At 35.9% G+C, this 25,609-nt stretch overlaps 1 protein-coding gene across 1 annotated transcript in view; it reads right to left on the bottom strand.

The window, feature by feature from the left end:
* LOC142342954 (uncharacterized) overlaps positions 1 to 24,715 on the bottom strand; it is a 35,929-nt gene extending 11,214 nt beyond the window's left edge. The window contains exons 1-3 of the mRNA XM_075394633.1: positions 24,425 to 24,715; positions 8,845 to 9,996; positions 2,176 to 2,396 (exon numbers count right to left, since the gene is read on the bottom strand). Of these exons, the coding sequence (XP_075250748.1) occupies positions 2,176 to 2,396; positions 8,845 to 9,996; positions 24,425 to 24,715 (1,664 nt within the window). The remainder of the gene's footprint in view (positions 1 to 2,175; positions 2,397 to 8,844; positions 9,997 to 24,424) is intronic.
* Positions 24,716 to 25,609: the final 894 nt, after the last annotated feature.

The raw sequence follows: 25,609 nt of genomic DNA, 5'->3' as shown, positions 1-25,609 counted from the left end.
AAAATTTCAGAAATTTTGAAAAATATTGCGAGTTTTATCAAACAATTGCTAAAATTTGTGATATTAAGTATTTTAAAACTATTACGTGGCCAATAAAATTTTTCCAGTAACTTATTATCAAACTATAAGAGAGGTTTTCAGGCCCTTGAGGCTGAAAAAATCTGAGTGACATTAAATGCCCAAAAAAATGAAGAAAGTTGCAAGTTTTGTAAAAAAAAAGGCTAAAATTCGCGATGTTAAAAACTTGAAAGAAATTCCATTTTGTCTAGCAACTATGCAATAGCTGATTATCAAAACCTAGAGCAGGTTCCCTTGCTCTTGAGGCTGGAGAAAGCTGAAGAACGACAAACATTTTCAAAAAACTTTAGAAAATTGAAAATTTTATCTAAAAATGGCTATAATTGTGATATTAAAAAATTGAAAACTATTCCATTTTTCCATACCTTATTATCAAACCCATAAAGAGGTTTTCTTTTCCTTGGGAAGTAAAAACTTAAAGATTTTAATTGTCAAAAAAATTGAGAAAATTTTCAATTTTAATTTAAAAAAGCTAAAATTCGTGATGTTAAAATGCTGGCAACCATTCCATTACTATCGGAAACTATGCAGTAACCAATCATCAAACCCTATCAGAGATTCCTTGACACCTAGGGCTGAAAAGCTCATCAAATGACAAGAACTTTCAAAAAAATTGTGAAAATTAGTCTAAGTTTGCGTGTTTTTGTTTGGAGTACTAAATCATATAGCTCTTAAAATGGTAATAAAAGGTACTTATTTCATTCAAAAGACTTTTATCAACTTTAGCCAGCCTCAATTATAGACTGGTTCAAAAAAGTTTTTAAAAAATGACGAAAAAAAAAACAAAAAATGGAACATTTTGGGATCAAAAGCTTTTAAAAATTTAACCTTAAACAATGGCCTTCCAAGTTAATGAAGGACCACTAAAGGGCGTCCAATGAAACCTAATGACCGCTGGGCGCTACCTGTTTATCCCTTTTTTAAGGACGAAAAGTCAAATGGGTCAGACGAAAATCGGTCAAATAAAAAGTCCAAAACTTTCGAAAAAGTTGACAAAAGTACTCATTAAATTGAAAAAATGCATGGCACGCCTTTCTCAGGTCTTTTTTATTTTGACTTTTAATCACCAGTTTGATCAAAATGGTTGAAGAAAAGTCAAAAGACAATGATAAATTCTCTACTTCGTCATCTTTGTCATCATCATTTGTTCCTCACTCTGGGAAAATAATTTAAAGTGTTACCCTTCAAAAATTCGTTGCCAATAGATCTGAGCTGAGTTTAACCAAATGCTTAATAAAACAACTATTGTGGGAAAAATGAACACTGTTTCAAAAATTTTACTTTTCACAAGTTTACTTGATTTACACTAAAACTGAGCACTTCACATTACGTAGTATTTACGGCCCTATTTGACGCAATAAGGGCTTTTTTGACATTTTCTGAAAGGAATTTAGATGTGTCCTGAAAACTGGATTAGATTTCCAGGCCTACGAATAGTGCCTTTTTGAACAAACTGCTAAAGTTCTCCTGTGAGATTCATTTGCGTATTATTTTGATGTGACAATATACCTTGTTGATTCTTATAACATCAGAAAGTGTATTTTGTCTGTCACCTTTGATATGCGCTTAAAAACAACTTAAAAAGTATCTTTAGTATATTTCATCTTTATCATCTTATACCAGGCTGAGACTGTAAGATTACCACCAATTTTAATTCATCTTCCAATTTTGGCTTTTCAGAGATAATTTTATAAAAAATCGGTTTTTTAGACAAATTTGCCAATTTTTCCCTGTGCAGTTCAACGACAGAATGAAAACTTTCCATGATCATAGAAAAGGAATTCCTAATAATTCTTAATCTGTAGGCTGTTCATAATAATTTTAGAGATTTGCTTTTTTTGTTGTAAGAAAATACTCATTTCATAATAAAAAAATGACGATCATAATCTGCTCATATTTAAAATTCAGACTGTAAAATTCTATGATTCAGCGCTGATTTACTATGTTGCTATGATTCAATAAAACACGTTACACCACTATTTCAGATTCGCGTAGTTCTTTCAGCCCTAAAACAAACTATTCATTGGCAAATTATGCAACTGTGCTGGTTATTGAAACGAGAGACGATAAAACATAAAGTAAGAAGAAGGAACTAACAGGTTATCGGTCTCTGTCAGGATTCGAATATAGAAGAGTGACTCAGTGTATATCCACTTATGGAAATACTCGCGAATAGTTTTGTAGTATTTAGTGTCATATTGCTGGTCCTGGTTGCCTTTGTAAAGTGGACAGTGGTACAACAGGTTCATAAGATCCGAGGGGGAGAAGGAGGCACCGTCGTGGTCTATCTGGGCGTCAGCCAGTATCCGTCCCCAACACTTCCGTACACAATCAATTAGGGACGTTTTCGGAATTATTTTAAACTTCACCTCTGTCAGAGAAGATTGAGGGGGAGGGGGTGAAAGAGGGGGTCAAAAACTTAAGATAAACAACCTCACTTCACATCAGGAAATTCTCTCCTCAAAACCACGGTCTCGGTGAATCGCATACTTAGAGTAAGGCGACAGGGCTCTAAGCCACTTAATGCTTTTCGAGCTTTAATTGTTGATCCCGTTCTCGAGGACGAAAAAACTGGTCAAGCAAGAATTACATAACAAGAAAACACGCTGGTCTGATATAATTACTGCAAACTTTGTTTTTGATAGCGTTTAACAAGGTTCATTAGGTTGTTCAATTTCTGCGAAGTAGTCAGTCATAAACTTTCATAAAATAACCGGCATATTGCCGGAATCAACATGCGTGTTGTACAATACAGATACAGATTACAAAATGATTTGAAAAGTTATTGACGCTACCTAGAAAACTATAAAAGAACTTTTAAGATAAAATAAAACGATTTATTAAAATTCACGCCCCAAAAACCTTCATATTAGGGAACATTTTACAAAAATGCGCTTCCTACCGCGAACCTGTTCAAATTGAATATTAAGATTCGGAAGGAATACAAACCATTTTGATAATTGAGGCAGGTCGCGTGCAATCAAAATCTAATCACGCAAATGATCTAATGGTTTTCGGCGTAGAGAATGACAAATGACGTCAAGCGTGCAGATGTCGTTAGTGAGTGGGGGCGAAATCATCCAAGAAAATTGACGTCTTTCTGCTTCGCTATACGGACGAAAAAACCACCAAAAGAAACGGTCACACTGAAAAATAACAGCCGAAAGAACTCCAAATGCAACTCGGAACCTGGGATCATCCAAACAAAACGCAACTGGAGCCAAAACAAAAATTTTTGTCTGAAAAAAATGTTCTTTTCCAGAGTTATTTTTAAAAAAATGGTTAAACTTGAACACTTCACGCTACGGAAAAATTTCCAGAATATACGTTATTATTATTGAAGTTAGCAAAACCTCAAGAAACCCAGAAAAAACTCCTCATTAAACATTTTAAACTTGTTTGTTGAAAAAAAAGGAATAGATAGGAAAAAAGCAAAAAATCAGATATTATTCGAAAAAATAGTGTTTGAGTTAAAAATGTTTTTGACTTGGAGCACCTACTGAATTAAAAAAACTGCAGTAGAGAGTCTCAATAGCACTACGGGACAAAACTAACTCCAAAATAAATCACTAACAACAAAAAAATTAACAGTCGTAACTGAAAGTACATTTTTCAAATCAATTGGTAACAAAAATAGGATGGCATCAAACAAATTGAAAGTAATTTTTTGTACTTCACTAAAAAACAGAGAGGACCTATGTTTAATTAGACTTGAAAGTTGGTCAACGAAAACTTGAAAAAAATGCGGCATAGTTAAAAAATCCACTAAATATTTGAAAACAAAAAAAATCAGAAGTCATCCAAAAAATTTGTTTATCCATAAAAGTCAACAATAACAACTAAAAAATTTCACCTCTTAAAACCAAAGAATTTACCTATAATAACTTAGAAAACCAATGAGAACTGCCCTTATTGAGGCTTAGATATAAAAATAAAAAACCAGCGAAGAAAACAAGCAAAACAAAAGTTTCTCAAACATTTAGCAAAAAGAAACACAGTTGAAATCAATTGGGTGTTTTTTTTCAATTGGGAATCAACATACTTCAATGGGGTCTCTTTTCAACGGGGACTAGGTGCAAAGACAAAAGAACACAAAAACTTATCAGTATCAAAACTCTAACAATTTTTTTTAAGAAATTACATGGAGTCTAATTCATAAAAATTGCAGTTGAAAAAAAAAATGCAGTAAAAATTCTTTTCGCGCTCGAGAACTGGGATCGGATCAGGCAGTAGTGCTAAATTTGTCATAATTTAACTTTAATTGTCATAAAACTGTAAAATAACAGCAAATGAAGACAAAACACAAAAGCTCACTATCAAAGTACAAAAGCAGTGGCTTTAAGCCAATAAACCATAGGTTTTTAACTACAAGTTCATTAACACTGAGTTTCAATTCAATTGATGAACACCATTAGAACTCTTTTTGAAAGGCAACAAGAAGAGAAACAAATATCAATCAATCAGTATCAAAAATTTGTTGAAAACTAGTAGAAAAAGTTTTCGAGAAGACACGACGCAAAAGTAATCAAACCATAAACTAAAACAAACAAATCAATTGACAGTTTTTTGTCTGCATACAGAGAATCTGATGAGATCTGTAAAATAGATAGAAAATTATGAGTTAACAAAAAGGAGCAAAAAAGCAAAGATAATTATACACTAATGTTTTTGAAAACAAAAGTTAAACCAAATAAATTTAATTGCGATCAACTGAAACATAAATTTATTTATACACCAAATTTAACTAAAAATTCCGTCTTGTGAATATTCAGTAAATGTCATATAATCGCAAACAGAAGGACAAAATTTGCGAGAAAATATTGTCAAATCCTTCAAAACTATAAGCTAATAATTCAACACTTTACATATGCTTGATTGAGTCGCCTTTAAAGTACATTTCAAATTTTCATTCACAAGATTTCACAAGATGAAATTCAAATTTGGGCAAATATCCAAAAATCGTTTTTTTAATTAAAAAACTCATAATATCAAAGTTCTGAAACCATTAGTTAGAAAGAAAAAAGCTAAATGCATCCATTTGTTTTTCACTAGAATGAATACGCGGCAGTTTTTTATTGATACCTAATTGACTATTTGACAACAATACGGCAAAGCCACAAAAAATCACTCGTGTTCAAAAATTGTTTTTTTCAAACGCAATAGATCTATCATAAATCATTTCAAAGCCTGAGATAGATTCACATATAATTTTTCAGGAGGCCAATGGGACCATCGATTGTAAAAAACAGTCATATGAATACATGATGACAAAAATACATTCCCTGAAACTATATTAAGAGTTCAATGGGACGGAACTATTTGAATATAACAATGACCTGTCATTTTAAGTAATATTTTGAAAGAGACAGCACCACAAAACAAGCTGATTCCTCAATCGGCTTTTATTAAGTAAAGTTCCTCAATTAGATCAAAACGAAAATTGAGGTTCTGGCTGGTTTCAAAAATCACACACTTGTTTTTGTACTTAGCGCAAAATAAACATCAGTGGAAAAAATACAAAATTTAAAAAAGAAGCGTTCTTAACAGGCAATTGAAATTAGCGAAAAACCAGAAACATTTCAACTCCAGGCTATGCAGCAGAGTAAAAAAATTTTCATCCAAGGTGGACACTATGTCAGCCAATTTTATGTCTGAATCTGCACTTCTGGCAAATTTGAAAAAAGCATGCAAAAAACTGGGTGACAGCTTTCATTAAAAGGCTGAATTTTTTTTATAAAAAAGTGGAAAAAACAATAGAAAAAATGTAAGATCACAGGGTTGAGCATACGTCTTTAGTTTAAAAGGACGTTTGCTGAACCCTGTGATCTTACTTTTTTTAACTTATTTTTAAAACAGATTACACTATGGTTGACAAATTTCAGACCTTTTGTTAAAATCGTTAAAATTTTGAGCGAAAAGTCTATCCTGAAATTTGGGGTAACGTTCTCTCAAAGCTTTAAACTTTGAAAAATCTGTACACTTTGATAAAACTGAAAGAAGACAAGTTTTAAACGCAATTTTTTAACAATATTTGCTTGACGGGCTCCTAATGACATCATCACTTACAACTTCTTACAATCCTTATATCAACCGGCAAAAACTCAACAAAAACACTTTTAAGCTTGTCGTTCCCCCAAATAAAACGGATTCAAAACAATAACTTTCCGGTTAACTGAACTGAAATGTAAAAGAAAATAATAAAACCTAAATCTTGAAAAACTTAAGTTCGCTATTGCTTTACATTATTCCTAGAAAAATTAACTACTTTTTTCGAAAAAACCATTGTTAAGATGAATTAAAACTATTGCCCATTTTTAAAAAAAAATTTAAAAACTTAGAAACATAGCCGACAGATTGCCGGAAAGTAGCCGTTGACGCGTTTGATGCACATCGGGTTGAAACGGAAAAATAACAAAAGAAGAGTTAGAAACGGACAGAATTTTTTCTCAATTTTCAAAAACTGTTCTAATTCAGTGTCTATTATCAGATTGATTCAAACACTACTCTGAATTCAACTTCCGAAATGAAAGCCATTAAATTTTATAATAAATTCAGCTAGCAATCACTTTAACGAACATTTGGTAACCTAATGCACTACGACTTAATGACCAGGATTTATCGGTTTATCCCGTTTTATTTATTTTGCTCTTTTGACCGTAATCGTATTCAATATATTGCGTGATTCATTGCGTGCATGAATTTAAAATCCATCCAGATGAAACAGTGACTGAAGTAAGTCACGAGTCATACGTGAAAATTGTGTTTTATCTAAAATCAAAATTATCATCAAAAGGTAAAGTGAATTTAAAAATTGGAGAACGTCTAAATAATAGCCGTTGAGAGGCTGACGGCGACTATTATTAATATGAAAAAACAAAAGAATCAGAAAAACTCAAGGGCCCTTGTACAAGAAAATAATGGTCCGAATGGAACACATATGTTTCATTTGTGTTGTAAATGAAATTCAAAAAAATTTAAAGGTAATTTTATAGAATTCTAACATAAAGGTCTGAAGTCTCAAAAAAATATGTTTTAGCCCTACGATACTGAGCAAATAAGGCTACAAGTTCTTTCAAAAGCTCATCATAGATATTTACAGGAGAAAAAATGTGTCAAATTCTACAAATTTATCTAAAAGTTCAAGATCTTAAAGGTAAAAGACAAATGAGTTAGAAATAAAACAAAATTAAGTCTCATGACGATGCCCAAACGCCGTTTTTTGTAACATCAAAAAACCAAAAGACCAACAAAAAACCTGGATAATATCATAACAACTCGCCCTTAGTGTCAAACAAATGAAATAATGTATGATTCAGCAATGGTGTATTACCATATACTCTGCTAAGGAAATTTGACCTCGGAGATCCATAATGAGATTATTTTTGAAAAAAAAAACAAAAGTTAACAAAAATATAGAAGTATTTTTTCAATCTTTTAATGAGGTATTCTTTTCACTTGATACTCAATATTAGATTCTCAGGGACAATGTATTATCAAATTCAGAGGCTTTCATATAATTGCACTGTAGGTCAAAGACAAACAAATCAAACTATAATAAAAAGGAACGAAAAACGATTAGCTATGTGCTTTCTTTTCTCGAAGCCACTTTTTAAAATCATAGAGTCATTCACTCAATCGCCTCACTCAGCGCCTTAAGCAACGACTCTCGCTTATGAAAAAAATTTACTCACTTTGCTTTGATGTCAAAACAGCACCTGAACACATAGAACTCCCATCAAAAACATAAGATAACCAATACTCCTCCTCGAATCGTAAAAAAACCAGGAACATCACAATGTGGCTACACTCAACTTACAGCTTAGAACTTAGTAGTTATTGAAATTTGTTATTGAAAAAAATGTCATTGCGTTGAGTCACCTGGCCTCAGTGTCATGGTTCATCAGTTCTGCACATGCAAACATAACCGATTAACGTTGGGCAAATTGCTTTAAAAGCGATCGGCGAGCAGTTGGCTTCCGTAGTAGTCAGCTGGGGCTCAGCGACGCTAGCATTCGAGGGAAGGGATGAGCGGATTGGTGGAGCCGGGTGGGGGGTTCAGTTGAATATGATATATCTGAAAAGTAAAAAAATCTAAAGGCGTTCGGTGCAGATCTCGGATCTATTCTGTTTCGGCCACCAGTTTTTTTTTTATACAACTTCCATTTACAACTCATGTGTTGTTATATAGCACATTAGTATGTATGAAACAGCACGTGCGCCTGGGAGGCGAAAAATTTATATGCCCACTAAGCTGGGGGGGGGGGGCAAAATAGATCCCAGATCTAATCTAAAAACGACTTATTTTTCCGTATCTCACCTAATTTCTTTTGGTTCCGCGGGTTTTCCCCATTACAACTCTAGATTATGGCATGTTCAGATTCATTGGGGTATATTGGTCTATGCCCCCTAATATGGATGAGGGCTATAATGCCAAATCCCCATTTTTTCTGTTACACAGATTGAGGTTCTGATGAGAAATGACTTTTGATCAGTCCTTGTTTAGATAGTTATCCATACTTTTATGTTTTCTTGTTGTTCTTCAGACCCTCGTAATATAAACCTTATAAATGGCTTTGATCAGAATTCATTTAAGTCTATGAACCTCAAACTGGGTAACTTTACTCTACCCAGGTCTAGGTACAGACTTATGAAAAGATATTAGCTCGACCTTAACTAGGAAGCTCGACCGTGTAATTATAGTCAATATTGCCCCCCCCCCACACTAGATCCAACTAAGTCTTTTCATAAGTCGAGGCCTAGGCCTACCTCTTTTGCAGTGAAATTAAACTGAGAAACGAAACATCCCTGCACAAAAGTTGATCCCATATAGTCGTCCAGATTAGCGACTGCGTTGCCGGCCTTCTGGTAAAACTTCATATCCCAGAAGATGTTTGGGTCTTCCTTTTCATGAAAATCGCCTGCCTTATACTCCAGGTCTACGTGAGCCAAGGGGAACTTCATTGGGTAATGACCCATCAAGTCACTTCTTGAGTATCCATCATACGGAATCCGATTCCACTGATAAAGCTGGTCCAAGATTTTCCAAGTTATGTAAACTGTGGTGCCTTCATTAATCCAAATATTGTCATAATTATCAGTTGTCAGCTGAACTCCAGTCCATTGATGCACAATTTCGTGAACAATTGTGGACAGAGAAGTGATAATGTCTCTTGGGTTCACTCGTAGGAATATTAGCCCGGGGTTCTCCATACCCGCAAATTTTACGTCCCCAATGACAAAGTCAAGTTTATCCCACTTGAATTGGCTTCGGAATCGCGACTCGCACCAGGCGAGCGTGAAGAAAATGGTGTACTCGAGGTATATAGCCTCCTTTGTGCCTTTAGGTAACCTCGTATAGTCGAAGCCGACTCCGGGTTGGTAAGTATGCGTCAGAAACGAATAACTCTTGCGCTGATCTTCATTTGCGTAAATTCTTATCAACTTGTTGAAGTAATTAAACTGATGAACTAAAATGTACTCCTTCTTGTTCAGAATTGCAAATGCGAATAGGTATGCTGGGATTAAAATTTTAGTTTTTTCGAACTCGTGATAGTTCAAGGCTTCGTTTTTTTCACCCGGCATGTTACTCAGAACAAAATAGTTCTTCTCGTCCTCTGTATTCACTAATTGTAGATGTAGTTTGAAGTACGCGCGGTATATTGGCTCGTCAAAACATGGCACAAAGTTTCTCGCAAACGTCGCTTCGAATTGAGTCACGACCGACTTTTTATGTGGGATTGGCTGGTATATTCCCATTTTATACTTCTTGTAAAGGGACGATTCAAATCTCATTCTGATGTTCAGTTGGTCGTTTCTGAGGAAAGATATTGTAGTTGGAGTTTTGAGTTTGAAGCCAAAAGTCTGGTTGTCTTTGTCGTGATATTCAATGAGATCGTTTGGTTTCAAAAGTGCTGTATCCTGCAAAAAAAATTATTATTAGAAGAACCGAAAATTATTTGCTAAAAAGTTTTTTGTTGATTCGAAAATGCTGCAACGCAACATCATCGAAGTTTCCTTACCCCTTTTCCATCCAGTAAGAAAAGTGAGTTTTGTGTCTTTTTTCCTACTTCAAGAAACCGTCCCAACTTAAAATTTGAGACTTTTAAAAAAGAATTAACATACAGAAAACTAATTTTTAGCAATTTACCTAGATTGTCAACTTTGAAATATGCACAGTTGGAGTTTTTAAAGAAGTAGAATCTATTGGTTGAAGAATTTATTAGAACTGAAGTCGTAATTTGGAACTTGACACATTAGGGAAGACCCGATGCGGGTTCTGTTTACAACCTAAAGAGTTTTATGTACACAGCGACTTATTTCTGCGCTCGAAGTAGACTAACCTAACTCAGCAAGAATAATTGACTCAGTATAATACTGGAGATAAACTTCAATTATCACGATAACACATGGTATATAAAATCAGTAGACTGAAGAGTCGATAAAATCTTTCACTATAAAAAAGACAACAGAGTTTTTTTGTCGCTGATTCCCATTCTCGAATTTGTTGACAAGTTCATGATTTCAATTTAGCTCCTAATTTGTCGTCATCAGCTTGCGTCTGATGTATGTAAACTGTCGGCACTGTTAGGTATAAGGTGTTCATTTTTTGAATTGCTTCAAAGGCTATGGCTCTTTGTGTGAATGCGTTAAAAGTTTCCGGATCTCCCTAGAGGAAAGTATAACGTATTTCAATGTCCAGCGAAACATCAATCAATGCATTGTGGTTTGCTTCTTGCCCTCCCGCGACGTTCAATTGAGAGTTCGCTGCTTCGCCTTATTTCCGTACTGTTTATTTGCTTTGTTATTTGCTTTTCATATGCCATTTGTCATACAATTTTTTGTGCAGTGAGGTAATTTTAATATATTGTTTCTTTAAAAATAATTTTGGAAAGCTGCGCTACTTGTTTTTTGAAACACTTGTCAGTGATTTTTTGTAATTTTTGAGAATGAAACGTGCAGAAACGAGAAACAAAAATTAGACATTGTGCCCTTTTATTCTGAGCAAATTGAAAAAAAAAACAAAATTAGGATTCTACAATGAAATGTTTCCGCGCTAGCAGTCAGTTCTCGTTATTGAGATTCTGATTAAAAAAATTTTAGTTTGTAATTTTAACTTAATTTTTCTTTAATAGTGACTTTCAGACAAATTCTCCTTTTTGAAATTTCACTGACGGCGTACCAGCACTGATTGCATTTTATGTTTTATATGAAAGTACTCTCCTCTCAGCTTAGTAAAAGAAACGGTTATGCCAGGTTAAATAAAAGGTTACGTTATACCAGGAACTTTTAGGTTTTTAAAACATAGTTACGGAGGCAGCGATTTCTCTGATGAAGGATTTAGAAAGATGACTTCAGAGCTTCCTCTGATTTTAACTTATTAACTATTGTCGCAATTATTTGAAACTCTAAATACAACTAAGTGGTACCAAGAAATCAACCAAACCTCTGTGAGTGAATAAATTTTGACAATAAATTGAGACTCGTCGTTTTTAACTCCACAGCCCAAACAGACAAGTATCCAAAAAATGAACTAGACCATTAGATCTATTGTCCCTCAGCTACTCCATTATTACTGCAGTCCGTGGTATTGTCTATCAGGTTCACTCTTCCGTACTATACAAGTTAGTTCTACTAACCAACGTTAGCCAGTTCGGTTAGAATCAGGAAAGAGATTGAAGAGGAAGGCTTGAAAACCAACAGTGTTTTTACTGCTTGTCTTTTTTGATACGCTGCGATAATTAAACAGAGGATCAATTTTTCAACCTAATCATATGGGAAAGATCTCAAAAACCCTTATTGTTAAAACAAGTTGATCAATCACCTATTGTGATATTAACATCCTTTTCATAATGAGAATTTTAAATTTCATTAAAGGTCCTAAATTTGTTCAGTCGGGAGTAAGAAAGAACTGCCATTAATTATCGAAATTAAAATTTGCTGAATAAATCGCCTACAAAGTCCTAAGTTACTTATACATTATGCTTTTTTTCTAATCCAATTCAAAACTTCTGAGAAATAACGCAATATTAATACTTTTTGTTATAATTTCTCAAGTTTTGCCAGATATGTCATATCGACGAGCTTCATTCATGTTTTAAAGAAACGCAAAATTAATTCGGAATCAACATTTTTTTTTATTTTTTGCCATCTCCCTGACGTTAATCGCAAATACAAACGCTTTCAATTTTGAAAGAAACCCAAAAATTTGCACCATTTGGGACATCTTTCTGGTAAGAACAAAATTTGTTCGTCTTTTTTTACCTTGAAGTATCTGGTTAGTTAGCTCTGTGAATTACATGAATTCCATTTATAGGCAAAGACCATCAGCCAAGGGTGACAATAGTGTACAAAAATTTGAAACCTATCAAAGATTGGAGTAAAATTAGGTAAAAAATTAAATTTCTACTTGGTATTCAATCTTTTAAAAATTAATTTTGACGTTCAGTAAATACTAAACGTCAAATGCAAGTTAGCACAGCCTAATTCTACGAGTTAAAAATTAATTTTTGAGGTAATACATATCCAATTTAGAATCATATAAGGAAAACAATTTTCAAACCAATGAACCCCTAAACTAGTCGTCTCGCTTGCCTAAGAAATTAAAATAAAACGCATTTTTTAAATAAAAAATCTTAGTTAAAAATTTTTGTGCTTCATTCATATCTCACAGTAAGAAGATGGTTGTTGTTAGAATATTGATCAAACTATAGTCTTAAACTTAGTGAGAAATAGAAAGAAAGTTTAACTTACCAGATTAGAAAGAGAAAATCAAATTGATTTTGATCAGAGAATTTATATAGATCAATCGTAAAGAAATGGTGCTTAGAATCAATATTCGGTTCAAATTGGTGAAACTAGATAACTAATTTTAGAGTGAGATTATTTGATGTAAAATCTTCCAAGCATGTATTGAATGACTATGATAACACATGAAATGTGAACGACTTCTTAGAAAAGTGTAAATGCGTACCATCTATGGTGCCCCTTGCAACTGATTTCCGGGAAATTTGCAGAAGCAAACCATATTGGGTAACCCTTGCGACCCCCACTGTAATTAATGGTGCTAAGAATATTTTTGTATCTTGACTTTCTCGCACTGATAATAAGTATATATACAGCTGATTTTTGAGCCTTTTTTCATCCTCAAAACCAAATCACCATCTTGATGTAATAATTAGAGCTCTCCTGTAAATCTCTAAATTCTACTGTAAAATATCATTCTTGCTTTTCTCTCATTTTGAAAAATTATTTTTTCTACTTAGTTATAAACGCTTTCTTTCCGCTTGCGAAAACCCAAAACCCAACAGGTTAAGGGCCCAGCAATTTTCTAAGTCATAAAACTAATTTAAAAAACAAAACTAATTTGTTGTTGACAGTCATAATGTTTTTATGCTTAGTACCTTTTCTTTTCGAAACTGTTTTGCCTGCTCAAACTAAGATGGATCAACAGACAGTGAAGCCGCTGGCCTACACAGGAAAGGCACAAGACTTTACAATCTGGAGCAAAAGATTTGTGGCAATGATGCAGACGAAGGGACTCTACAAATCACTACATGGGGCAGAGGAGCAACCCAATGAGCCTGCACCACTAGCCAATGGGGCGAGCAATGATGAAAAGAAGAACCACAAGGTGCTCAAGGATGCATATGAGAAGGAAGTTGCAGACATCCATGAGAAACGGAACAATTGGTGATGCCATCTGGTACTGACTCTAGATGCAACAACCCTCATGCTGATGAGACATAACTGTGTGGTAGATGACGGCATCAGAGATGGAGCAAAGTCTTGGAAGCATTTGCAAGAGAGATTTCAGAGTGTGGAGACGCCGACGTTGGTGACTTTGGTCGACTGCAGCTCGAGGATGCTTTGGATTTAGATAGCTTCTTCATCGGAGGACAGGAGTTGCTCATAAGGCTACAAGAAGCAGGGGAAGCAATCTCAGAAACCCTCTTCAACGCCTTGGTCCTCAATAGTCTGCCAATGTAGTGTGAATGTTTTGTTATACATGAAAGCTTTAACCCGGCAACGAACTTTACAGAGTTGAGGAAAAGGCTGCAGGACTTCAATGAGAGCACAGCACAGAGGCACAAGGGACAAAGTGGTTCAGTGGCACTGGCAGTAAAGCCTGACCTCAAGAAGGGACCCAGGAAAGGAAACTGCTTTTTGTGTGGGATCCCTGGACACTTTGCCAAGGACTGCAGGAGGAAGGAGACAGCACAATGCAGCAAGTGTGGTGAGAAAGGTCACCTAGACAGGGCATGCAAGAGACAAAGAGATGGAGGCAAACATGAGTCAGTGGCAATGGGTCCAACATTGGCTTCACCAGACGAGGAATACTGGGCAGCTCGTACCCACTGGAAGACAGCAGGCATGCTAGTGGACAGTGGTTTTTACAGTAAAACTTTACAGTGCAAGGAAGCGGCACAGACAATTGCGTCAATTGAATCAAGCGGATGTGGTCATGAATGCACCAGAGACAGTGGGGGAACTCGAAAAAGTATGCAAAGTGTGCGCATTGGCCAAGATCACAAAGACTCCAGTACCAAGAGTGGCAGAGACCCAAGCAGAAGAGAAGCTGGAGAGGGTGTTCACAGACGTAATGGGACCTTTCAGATTAGAGTCACTGTCAGGGTTCCGGTTCTGCATTGTGTTTGCAGAAGTACGCAAAGTTTGTGTTTGTGGACTTGCTTAAGGCAAAGAGTGAAGCACTGGTCAGCCTGAAGAAGTTTAGAAGTTTATTCTCAGTGTGGGACGCCCAAGAAGCTGAGACAAGACAATGCGAAGGTGTTTCTCTCAGACCAATACTGTTTAGATATACTGTTTAGACGAGATGTACTGTATAGATGCAAGCATTCAACAGGAGAAGACCATACCAGAGACACCACAACGGAATGGGTTAGCTGCGAGGTGCAACAGGACACTGCTTCAGATGGCAAGATGCTTCGGGTCTTCCCAAGATGATGTGGGGAGCAGCAATTCTCCACGGAACAAGGATCAGAAACTTGGTTGTGAGACGAGGAGAAGAAAAATGCCCAGCAGAGCTGATCCGAGGTATAAAACCTAAGCTTTCAATTAGTAAACTATCTATTTTTGGTTGCACAGTCTTCATGAGGAAGCGGGACAGAGAAGTCAGCAAACTTGAACCAAAGGCACTGGAAGGAAAGTTTATGGGTTGCACTGAAGGAGACAATGAATACCTTGCGTACGTACCCAACACACGAAAGGTTGTGGCAGTTCGAGATGTGATCAGCAAGGAGTCCGAAGTGGGCTCAATCTCTGACAACACAGAGACGCCCGACCTACTAAATGAGGGGTCACAGCAACTGGGGATCAGGCGCCCAGATGATGGTCATCAAGACTATGGCAACAAAGAGGAGCAGAGCACATCTACTGCAATCAAGGAGGAGTGGCATGACGCAGAGAGCGTGAACACTCAAGAAACGACAATGAAACGCGATGCCTCAGATGTTGAGGAAACAGCACTGGATGAAGAATCTACTGCAACAACAGGGAGTGTCAGAGACTCGAAGTCACTGGAAGACAGTGAAACAGAGGACTTCTCACAGTCGGAGACAGTTGGCTTCTTTGAAGAGGCAATGGTGCAAGCGGACAGGGCAGAGCCCAGACGAGAGTCACAAGCAAGGAATGTTCCGCAATGTTTTGGAGAAGTCAGGACCCATATTGTTGTGACTGAGGATGACTATGTGGAACCCAGAACAGTCTACGAAGCCAAGCAAAGTGACGATTGGGACCAGTGGCACCGGGCAATGAAGGACTAGGTCAAAGCACTCCAGGACAACGAAACTTCGAACCTAGTGAGACCACCCACATACAGGGACGCCAAACCTGGCAAATGGGTCTACAAAGTAAAATTGGGACCTAGTGGTCAAATGGACAAATACAAAGCACGCTATGTGGCGAAAGGCTTCAAAGGGGTGGAAGGACTGGACTACATTGAGACTTTTGCGCCTACCTGTAAGCCAGAGACATTGAGGACTCTACTTCAACTATCAGAGAAGCAGGGCCACGTGATGCACCAGTTTGATGTCAAGACGGTTTTCCTGCACTCACCAATAGAGGAAGAAGTGTATCTGGAACGGCCACAGGAGTTTGTAAAACAAAGATCAGATGAGGAGAAGTTAGTATGCCGACTGAATAAATCAATTTATGGTTTGAAACAGGCAGCTGACAACTGGTATAAGGAACTGGCAAACTTCCTACTGAGACAGGGGTTCACCAGAAGCAGGAATGACCATTGCTTGTTCGCAAGAACAAAGACAGAGGGTCACACCTTCATCATGGTCTGGGTTGACGACATCATAGCGGCATCAAAAAGCATTACAGTGATCTCCGATGTCCAAAAGGCACTCGAAGCAACATTTCACATGGAAGACAGAGGGAGATTACACTGGTTTCTGGGTCTAAGAATCAGACGAGAAGAGAGCAAAGTTACGGTCGACCACGAACGCTACATCAAAACAATGCTTGAGCGGTTTCAAATTGATCAATGCAAACCCTCAAGAACTCCAGCTGGTTTGAAATGGAAACGTCAGACAGCACAGAACGGAGACAAAGAAGTGGACCAGAGGATCTACAGAAACTTGGTTGGATCACTTCTGTATCAGGCCAAGCAGACGAGGCCAGACATCATGTTCACAGTCAATATTCTGTCCAGACATATGAATGCACCAACCAATCAATACTGGATGTGCGGAAAAAGACTTCTGGGATATCTTCAAGGTTCAAAAGGTTTTAAACTTACTTACACAAAAGAAGCTTGTTATGATTTAGTGGGGAAAGTGATGCAGACTGGTCTGGTGACGTGAAAGACAGAGAAACAACAACAAGCTACTACTTCAAGCTCAACTGACGTGGCGCAGCACTCAGTTGGGGTGTCAATAAGCAGGCCACAGTTGCTCTTTCTTCATCAGAAGCAGAATATCAGGGCATGACAGCAGCAGTTCAAGAAGCATTGTATCTGAAACAACTTCCGAAGGATTTCGGCATCCAACAGAAACATCCAATAGCAATTGGAGAGGACAACCAGAGTTGTATTAAATTGTGCCAAAACCGAGTCATGCACAAGAGGAGCAAACACATTGAGACAAAATTTTACCTCATCCGGGACAAGACGGAAGATGGGACTATTTCAATTAATTACGTTCCTACTGAAAAATGGCAGCCGACATCTTTACGAAATCTTTATCCGTATCGAATGTGGAAACATTCAGAACTGTTATGATGGGAACAGTCTCTACGCAATCAGCTCAAGTCTGAGTGGGATCGTTAACTAATTTTACATAATTTTACGGTAAGATTATTAAGACGGTAAGATTATAAGACGGTTTTCCTGCACTCACCATTAGAGGAAGAAGTGTATCTGGAACGGCCACAGGAGTTTGTAAAACAAAGATCAGATGAGGAGAAGTTAGTATGCCGACTGAATAAATCAATTTATGGTTTGAAACAGGCAGCTGACAACTGGTATAAGGAACTGGCAAACTTCCTACTGAGACAGGGGTTCACCAGAAGCAGGAATGACCATTGCTTGTTCGCAAGAACAAAGACAGAGGGTCATACCTTCATCATGGTCTGGGTTGACGACATCATAGCGGCATCAAAAAGCATTACAGTGATCTCCGATGTCCAAAAGGCACTCGAAGCAACATTTCACATGGAAGACAGAGGGAGATTACACTGGTTTCTGGGTCTAAGAATCAGACGAGAAGAGAGCAAAGTTACGGCGACCACGAACGCTACATCAAAACAATGCTTGAGCGGTTTCAAATTGATCAATGCAAACCCTCAAGAACTCCAGCTGGTTTGAAATGGAAACGTCAGACAGCACAGAACGGAGACAAAGAAGTGGACCAGAGGATCTACAGAAACTTGGTTGGATCACTTCTGTATCAGGCCAAACAGACGAGGCCAGACATCATGTTCACAGTCAATATTCTGTTCAGACATATGAATGCACCTACCAATCAATACTGGATGTGCGGAAAAAGACCTCTGGGATATCTTCAAGGTTCAAAAGGTTTAAAACTTACTTACACAAAAGAAGCTTGTTATGATTTAGTGGGGAAAGTGATGCAGACTGGTCTGGTGACGTGAAAGACAGAGAAACAACAACAAGCTACTACTTCAAGCTCAACTGACGTGGCGCAGCACTCAGTTGGGGTGTCAATAAGCTGGCCACAGTTGCTCTTTCTTCATCAGAAGCAGAATATCAGGGCATGACAGCAGCAGTTCAAGAAGCATTGTATCTGAAACAACTTCCGAAGGATTTCGGCATCCAACAGAAACATCCAATAGCAATTGGAGAGGACAACCAGAGTTGTATTAAATTGTGCCAAAACCGAGTCATGCACAAGAGGAGCAAACACATTGAGACAAAATTTTACCTCATCCGGGACAAGACGGAAGATGGGACTATTTCAATTAATTACGTTCCTACTGAAAAATGGCAGCCGACATCTTTACGAAATCTTTATCCGTATCGAAAGTGGAAACATTCAGAACTGTTATGATGGGAACAGTCTCTACGCAATCAGCTCAAGTCTGAGTGGGATCGTTAACTAATTTTACATAATTTAACGGTAAGATTATTTGATGTAAAACCTTCCCAGCATGTATTGAATGATTATGATACCACCGGAAATGTGAACGAACTCTTAGAAAAGTGTAAATTCATACCGTCTATGGTACCCCCTGCTACTGATTTCTGAGAAAATTGCAGAAGCAAACCATAAGGGGTAAACTTCGCGACCCCACTGTAAATCATGGTACTAAGATTAGTTTTGTATCTTGACTTTCTCGCACTGATAATGGGTATATATACAGCTGGTTTTGAGCCTTTTTTCATCCCCAAAAACAAATCACCATCTTGATCTACTAATCAGACCTCTCCTGTAAATCTCTAAATTCTACTCTAAAATATCACTCTTGTTATTCTCTCATTTTGAGAAATTAATTTTTCTACTTAGTTAAAAACGCTTTTTATTCCGCTTGCGGAAACCCATACCAAACAGTTGTTACAAAATGTGATATGTTTCGAGTTTTATTCAATTATGGTTAAGTTTGTTTGACATTTGAGAGAAGAGATGTGAAAAAATTGTAATTTTTGACCCTTTTTTTCAGTTCTGAAACAATGACATTTCTTTCTCCCTCTACCTATTCTTAATCGCTAAAACAAACGCATTCTCTTTTGAAGAAACGCAAAATTATCGCTCCTTTTGAGACAACTTTTCGGCACCAGCCTAATTAGTTCATCTTTTTTTTTACTTTGAAGCCACCGCTGTTCAAAACTACTTCATTTCCAATTATAGGCAAAGACAATCAACCATGGGTGTCAATTATATACAAACTTTCGAAAAGTATCAAAAACGGAATAAAATTACGTCAAAAACTGAATTTTTACTTAAAGAAAATTAAGCTTTGTAATTTTAATTTTGAGGCAATACATGTCCAAATTAGACTCATGTTTTGAAAACAATTTTCAAATCCTTCATCCCCAAAAACTAGTCGTCTGCTTGCCTATGAAATTTAAATTAAACACATTTTTTGTTTACCAGAAATCTCAGTTTAAGATTGTTGTGCTCCATTTTATTTCACAGTAAGAAGAAAGTTGTGACAAGATGTGATATCTTTCCAGTTTTGTTCAGTTATGGCTAAATTTGTTTGACATTGGAGAGAGATGTAAACAAATTATGATTACTGACACTTTTTTTCAACTGTGAAATATGGATAGTGCTCTTTAAAATTACACTGCAATTTATCGTACCTGAACGTTGCGCTTTATCTGAAGTTCATAGCAGAGCGAGTGCAATTTAGAGAATCAGTTGTTTAAAATTTTTTGTCGACATATGATTCTGATTTGGAGTAAAATGGTCTCCAAAATTTAATGTTTAATTCCTAAAACTAAGAAATGCTATTATACTTTTGCGATTTAGTATCTTTTTAGGAAAGTACGCGATAAAGAAATGAGCTTTTGACATCATAATTCACAACTTTTTAAATCAAATTAAGAAAATTTTCACTCCATTGGTCCCCTAGAATAGCGTTGTTGTTCTACTAACAAAACAAGATAATAAGCAATAATACCTCGACAGACACTCCATGGATGTACTCCATCCATGTTTCATGTGAAAAAGAAAATATTCTCAAATTGTGGCTAGCTTTTTTGTTTGCTCAAAATTGACTTTTCAGTTGCGTGGAATATGAGAGCCAAGAGGAGAAAAGATGTTAGTTAATTATTTTCTATGATACTTTTCTGATGTGACATGGCAATCACGTAAACATTCATTGATTAATATCTCATTTAAATAGAAAGACAAGTGCGCTACAGTAGAAACTTTTTCCTTCCAAAGTTGATCACAAAATGCTTTAATATCACGTCAAAATTTGAACTTCCACTCAGGAAAACTAAATTGTTTTGGAGCGTCGAAATAGAGACCGCCAAACCCAAAAGATTCAAGGTGACGAAATCACTCAAAAAGTCAACACCTTCAACCAAAAAACACTGATTAACAGAAGTAAGTTAGCAACCCCAGTGTTTAGCAGTACCAACCAGAAGCAAAATTACTCAATCTTAAAATCACCTTTCGGAAACACTTTTGTGCTCAAATATATCAATTATTTTGCTCCTACACTGGGTCTTTTAACTATCCATGAAATTCAGATAAATCGCAACGTTAACTTGTAGCAAACCCAAAGAAAACTGAAAGAACTCAATCCAAGTTCCTCATTTCATGAAGTGGTCACCAGATCAGAATTCATTCACATGTATTTCTCTCTCTCTCTCTCTCTCTCTCTCTCTCTCTCTCTCTCTGAGTTAACAAAAGAGCAAAGTTAGCCATAGTTGAACAATACTGAAGGATTATCAGATCTTAAAAAACTTGGTTTTTATTGTGAAACTTGTATTGAGTTCATAGACTTTACATAGTACATTTTTGGTAAGTGAACGTTGGGTTTTATCTGAAATTCATAAGTAGGTGAAAGGACTAGTGGGAAAAAAACGTAGGGGTAAAAATTATTTTAAAACTTTAATTTCAATTTGTGTACAGTTGCCTAAAAAAATTACTACACAAAAATTAAGGAATGCCAACTTGATGTTTCATTTTACGCGAAATAGTGCATTGCAAACTCAACAAGGTTTTCGGAAAGCTGAACCGATTTGATTTGGAATTCAAATTACTGCTAGATTACGAAGATCTAGCAAACTTCTGAATTTTTGCTGTTAGTGGTCTTCCTAATTCTTCTAAAATATTTCTCATAGTTTCTCATAGTTTATGCTCCGATGGATACAAAAAACAACGTAAACAGCTGACTTTATGTTCACTAGATATGATTTCACAAAAGAGAAGTCAACCGTGCAAAAATTTAACTCGCTCGTTTGTTAACTTTGTCAATGAGTGTATTAACATCAAAAGTAACTAACAAATTATAGTTTAGCAAGCTAAAGTTTCTTTTATTGCAGTTCTTAATGTGATGTATAACCAACTTGTAATGGCGACACGCGAACTCCATCTAAATTTTACAAGAATGTCATTATGTTTAAAACACCTATTAAATGTTTTTTCTCTCTTTTTGCCGTTGAACGCAAAAAACGCAACCGCAGTTGAACAAACATAACATATCACATTTTTAGGAATTTTTCTGTTAACTGTGAAACTTGGAAGATGATTATGAAATTTGTATTGCCGTATATAGCAAATAACGTTGCTTATAATGGATAGGCAAGACCACTAAAAAGGACATCAATGGCGTATGTTTTTTAAACTTCATTACATTTTTGAAGTAAATTTAGTTTTGGTTCAAAATTCAGAAAATTTGACAAAAATACTAACACGAAAAACTCGGCTAAAGAATGACCAGTTTTTTGTAATCTTTGGTTATTTGATTCACAGCTAGAATTTGTTCAGCTTGACCTTGCCCTCATTTAACAAACTCTTAACAACGTTTAGCTGTGTTAAATTAACGTAACAAAAAGTTGGCCAATTTCTATTTGCATCTTCCTTATGAGAAGTATTGTAATTATTTTGAAATTATAACTTTTCATAACTTTGCGTCAAAAAACAAAAGAAACGTGCAAAAATTTGCTGACTAAGTATAACTTCAAAAAGAACGGTTCTGTTTACCATGCAAAACTACAATTTGAACGATTGATTATTTTGTTATTGATTGTTTTAACATCAAAAATAAGTTAACATCTTATAATTTAGCAAGCTGAAATTAAATTTAATACAATTTTTAAAATATAGAAACAATCTGTAATCAAATGAGAGCAATAATTTGTAAGGTATTGTTTCCCTACGCCATTGGTCTTTTTCATCAACGAAATTCAAGTCAATTCGCAAAGCTAACATGCCAGATGCGCCAAAATTCTCAGAAAGGCAATCTTAATTCGAAATTAACATTTTCTCCTCCATTTCTCTCTCCCTCTCCCTAACCTTAATCGCAAAACAAAGGCATTCACTTTTGAAGAAACGCAAATTTATGGCACCTTTTGAGACAATTTTTCGTCGACAGCAAATTCGTTCATCATTTTTACCTTGAAGCTGCTGCTGTGAATTACTTCAATTCCATTTATAGACAAATACCATCAACCATTGGTGTCAATAGTGTACAAAATTTCGAAAACTATCAAAATAGAAATAAAATAACGTCAAAAACTGAATTTTTACTTGGTAAACCTAATCTTTGTAAATTTTATTTTGAGGCAATACATATCCAATTTAAAATCGTTTTTCGAAAACAATTTTCAAACTTTCATCCACTAAACTTGTCGTCTAGCTTGCCTATGAAAATCAAATAAAACGCAATTTTCTTTACCGAAATCTCAGTTTCAATTTATTGTGCTCCATTCATACTTCACAGTATGAAGAAAGTTATCACAAGATGTGATATGTTTCCAGTTTTGTTCAGTTTTGGATAAGTTTGTTTGACATTGGAGAGAGGAAATCTGAAAAAATTGTGATTACTGACATTTTTGTTCAATTTTGAAACATGGATAGAGCTCTTTAAAATTACACTGCAATTTATGCAATTTATGGTACCTGAACGTTGCGCTTTATCTGAAGTTCATAGCTGAGCGAGTGGATTAATTTAGGGAATAATTTGTTTAAAATTTTTTTCGACATATGATTTTGCTACTATGTTGATTTTGATGATTATGTTGAAACTTTCTACTTAAAGTTTTCACTGTTATTTCACTGAGTTTTTTCATGGATTGAGCAAAAGTCTTTTCAAAAGTTTGTTTCTTGGCAAATTCGAAATTCCTAAAAATTTTGAAGAAGTACACAGAGAAACAAAATGGGAGCAAGATTTAACAGCATTGGTACCATGACAATCCAAACCAAAAAAAATGGAAAAAAAACGAAGGGTTTCAAAATTTTGTCAAGCCTGAAGATAAATAATGTATCACAGCTGGAGTATATTGCAACATAATTTGAATGAATGAAGCCAGGTAGCTTAAGTGTAATTATTTTAAGTCCGTTAGCTATGATGAAACTATGATGCTTTTCAATTGATCTCCTTTCCAGAAGTATGCATTATTATTAGAAAAAATAACGCACTTTTGGATTGATTACCGATTTTTCAGAGTGGCAAAAGATGAATGAGCGTAAATTAGATTAGGACTGCGTTATAAGCAATAGTGAGACGTGAAATTGCACGTACTATTTTTTGTAACGAACGCACTGAACGCACTGAAATTTTCTTTTTTTTTCTGGCGTGCTGAAATTTTCAAAAATTCTGCTGAAATTGTTGAACTTATGCAGGAAAATTGATGCAAGATGCACTGAATTGTGGTTACAAATTTGCTGATTTTATGTCAGGAGTGTACTGAAAGCACCGAAATTCATTCTTTTTCTGAAGCGCCTATAGAAGTTAAGAATTGTCCTGAAAATTTTGAAGCGTTGGATTTATGCAAGGAATGTGTTGAAAAATGTGCTGTTTTTTGTAAGAGATGTGCTGAAATTATATCAGGAATGTGCTGAAAGTGCTGAATTCGGGATATTTGGAAGTGCTGAATTTCTGGAAGAGATGTGCTGAAAAATCTCCTGAATTTTCGTACAAAATGAGTCAACAATTGTTGAAAAAACTTTATACCTGTTCACATATCGACCAAGGATTGTCCGCTTCCTTGTGCAAAAAGCACTAAATCTGCCCAAACAAACATTCCTTGCCGAATTTTTACTATTTTCAATATTTGGTGCGTTTGCTATATTCAGCGATTAGGATTACTTAGCGCTTTTTGGCGCTTTTCTCATAAAAGTAAAACTGATCCACTGTCACCTGAGCCCAGGAGTAAACAATCGCTATGAGGAAAATAAAAAATCCTTACGTGATGATGATTTTCAATTCTGTATGCAACCCACTCGATCTCAACTTTCTGCACGTTAGAATGAAAGTACACTTCTCTCAGTTCGTCATTTCCAGTGTACTTGATAGACAGTTCTGTCTCCCCAGAGTAATGACCCTTTTGGATGTCCGCATGTAGCCAAACTTCTTGCAAAACAGTTTGCCAGGCATAAGGTTCAAGGCGATTTCTGAACTCAATCGTTGGCTTCCAAGGGGTTGCTTGCCCTGTTTTGAACAAACAAATTAGAACTAAAAACTTTATAACTGATACCATTTTACTGCTGAAATGTGCGGTTAAATTGTCAAAAGTGACCGCAAAGTTGAGCAAACTGCCTTCAAACGTGAAATCTTGAAAGGCCTTAATTGAACATGTGACTAAATTGTGAATATTAAAAGTAGCAAAAAGGTTTCAGCAAACTTGTGACTGAGAATGGTTGTGAGTAATATTAGGTAATAGAAGGTTACATTGAAGTAAAGGAAAATCATAAATTTTCTAACTTCTCAGGTTAACAATCTCTAAGCTAGATATCAAAATGAAAGCAGTTTCAAAAAGGAAACCGATTTGAAATTGAAAATTTATATATCCGGACGCCAGTTGGGTCTCCCTGCCCGGCGCTCGAACTCGATTCTACCTGGCGCTCGAACTGTTTTAAAACTCTGAGGTAGCTTATTTTGACTCTTTATGAGAGAAAGCCTAGCGTTCGCCTTTAGCGTCAATGAATACAATGAAAACAAAAAGATTGCCGAGATAGAGTTAAGTTACGGCTTCGGGCAATTGGTCTCCATGATTAAAAAACACAATAACACTTATACTTAGTCTCGCTAAGGAGGCTTGCTCATGTGCGATGGCACATAATGTTCGAACCCCGTTGATCCGCAGTCTTGTCTCAATGGTCTACCAAATGAAACAGCGATAACTTTCCGTTAAAGAAGTTGTTCATTTTTTGTTATATAAAATTTGATAGGTTCTTTAATAAAGATAGACCTCTGTACAAAATAGGGTTCACAACAGAGAGATCAGATTTCTTTATTTCACTAAAAAACTGAAAAAAAGCATAAAACTCTTTCAAACTAAATCTCAAAACTGTAATATATTTGCAGCAAAAAGTGGCCGTTAAACAAATGCTTTCAATGTAATCAACACATGAATTGTAAAAAAGACACCGCA

Source organism: Convolutriloba macropyga, chromosome 7 (genome assembly GCF_964194025.1).
Source record: "Convolutriloba macropyga chromosome 7, txConMacr16.3, whole genome shotgun sequence".
NCBI lineage: Eukaryota > Metazoa > Xenacoelomorpha > Acoela > Convolutidae > Convolutriloba > Convolutriloba macropyga.
This window is presented reverse-complemented; position numbering and strand designations above follow the sequence as displayed.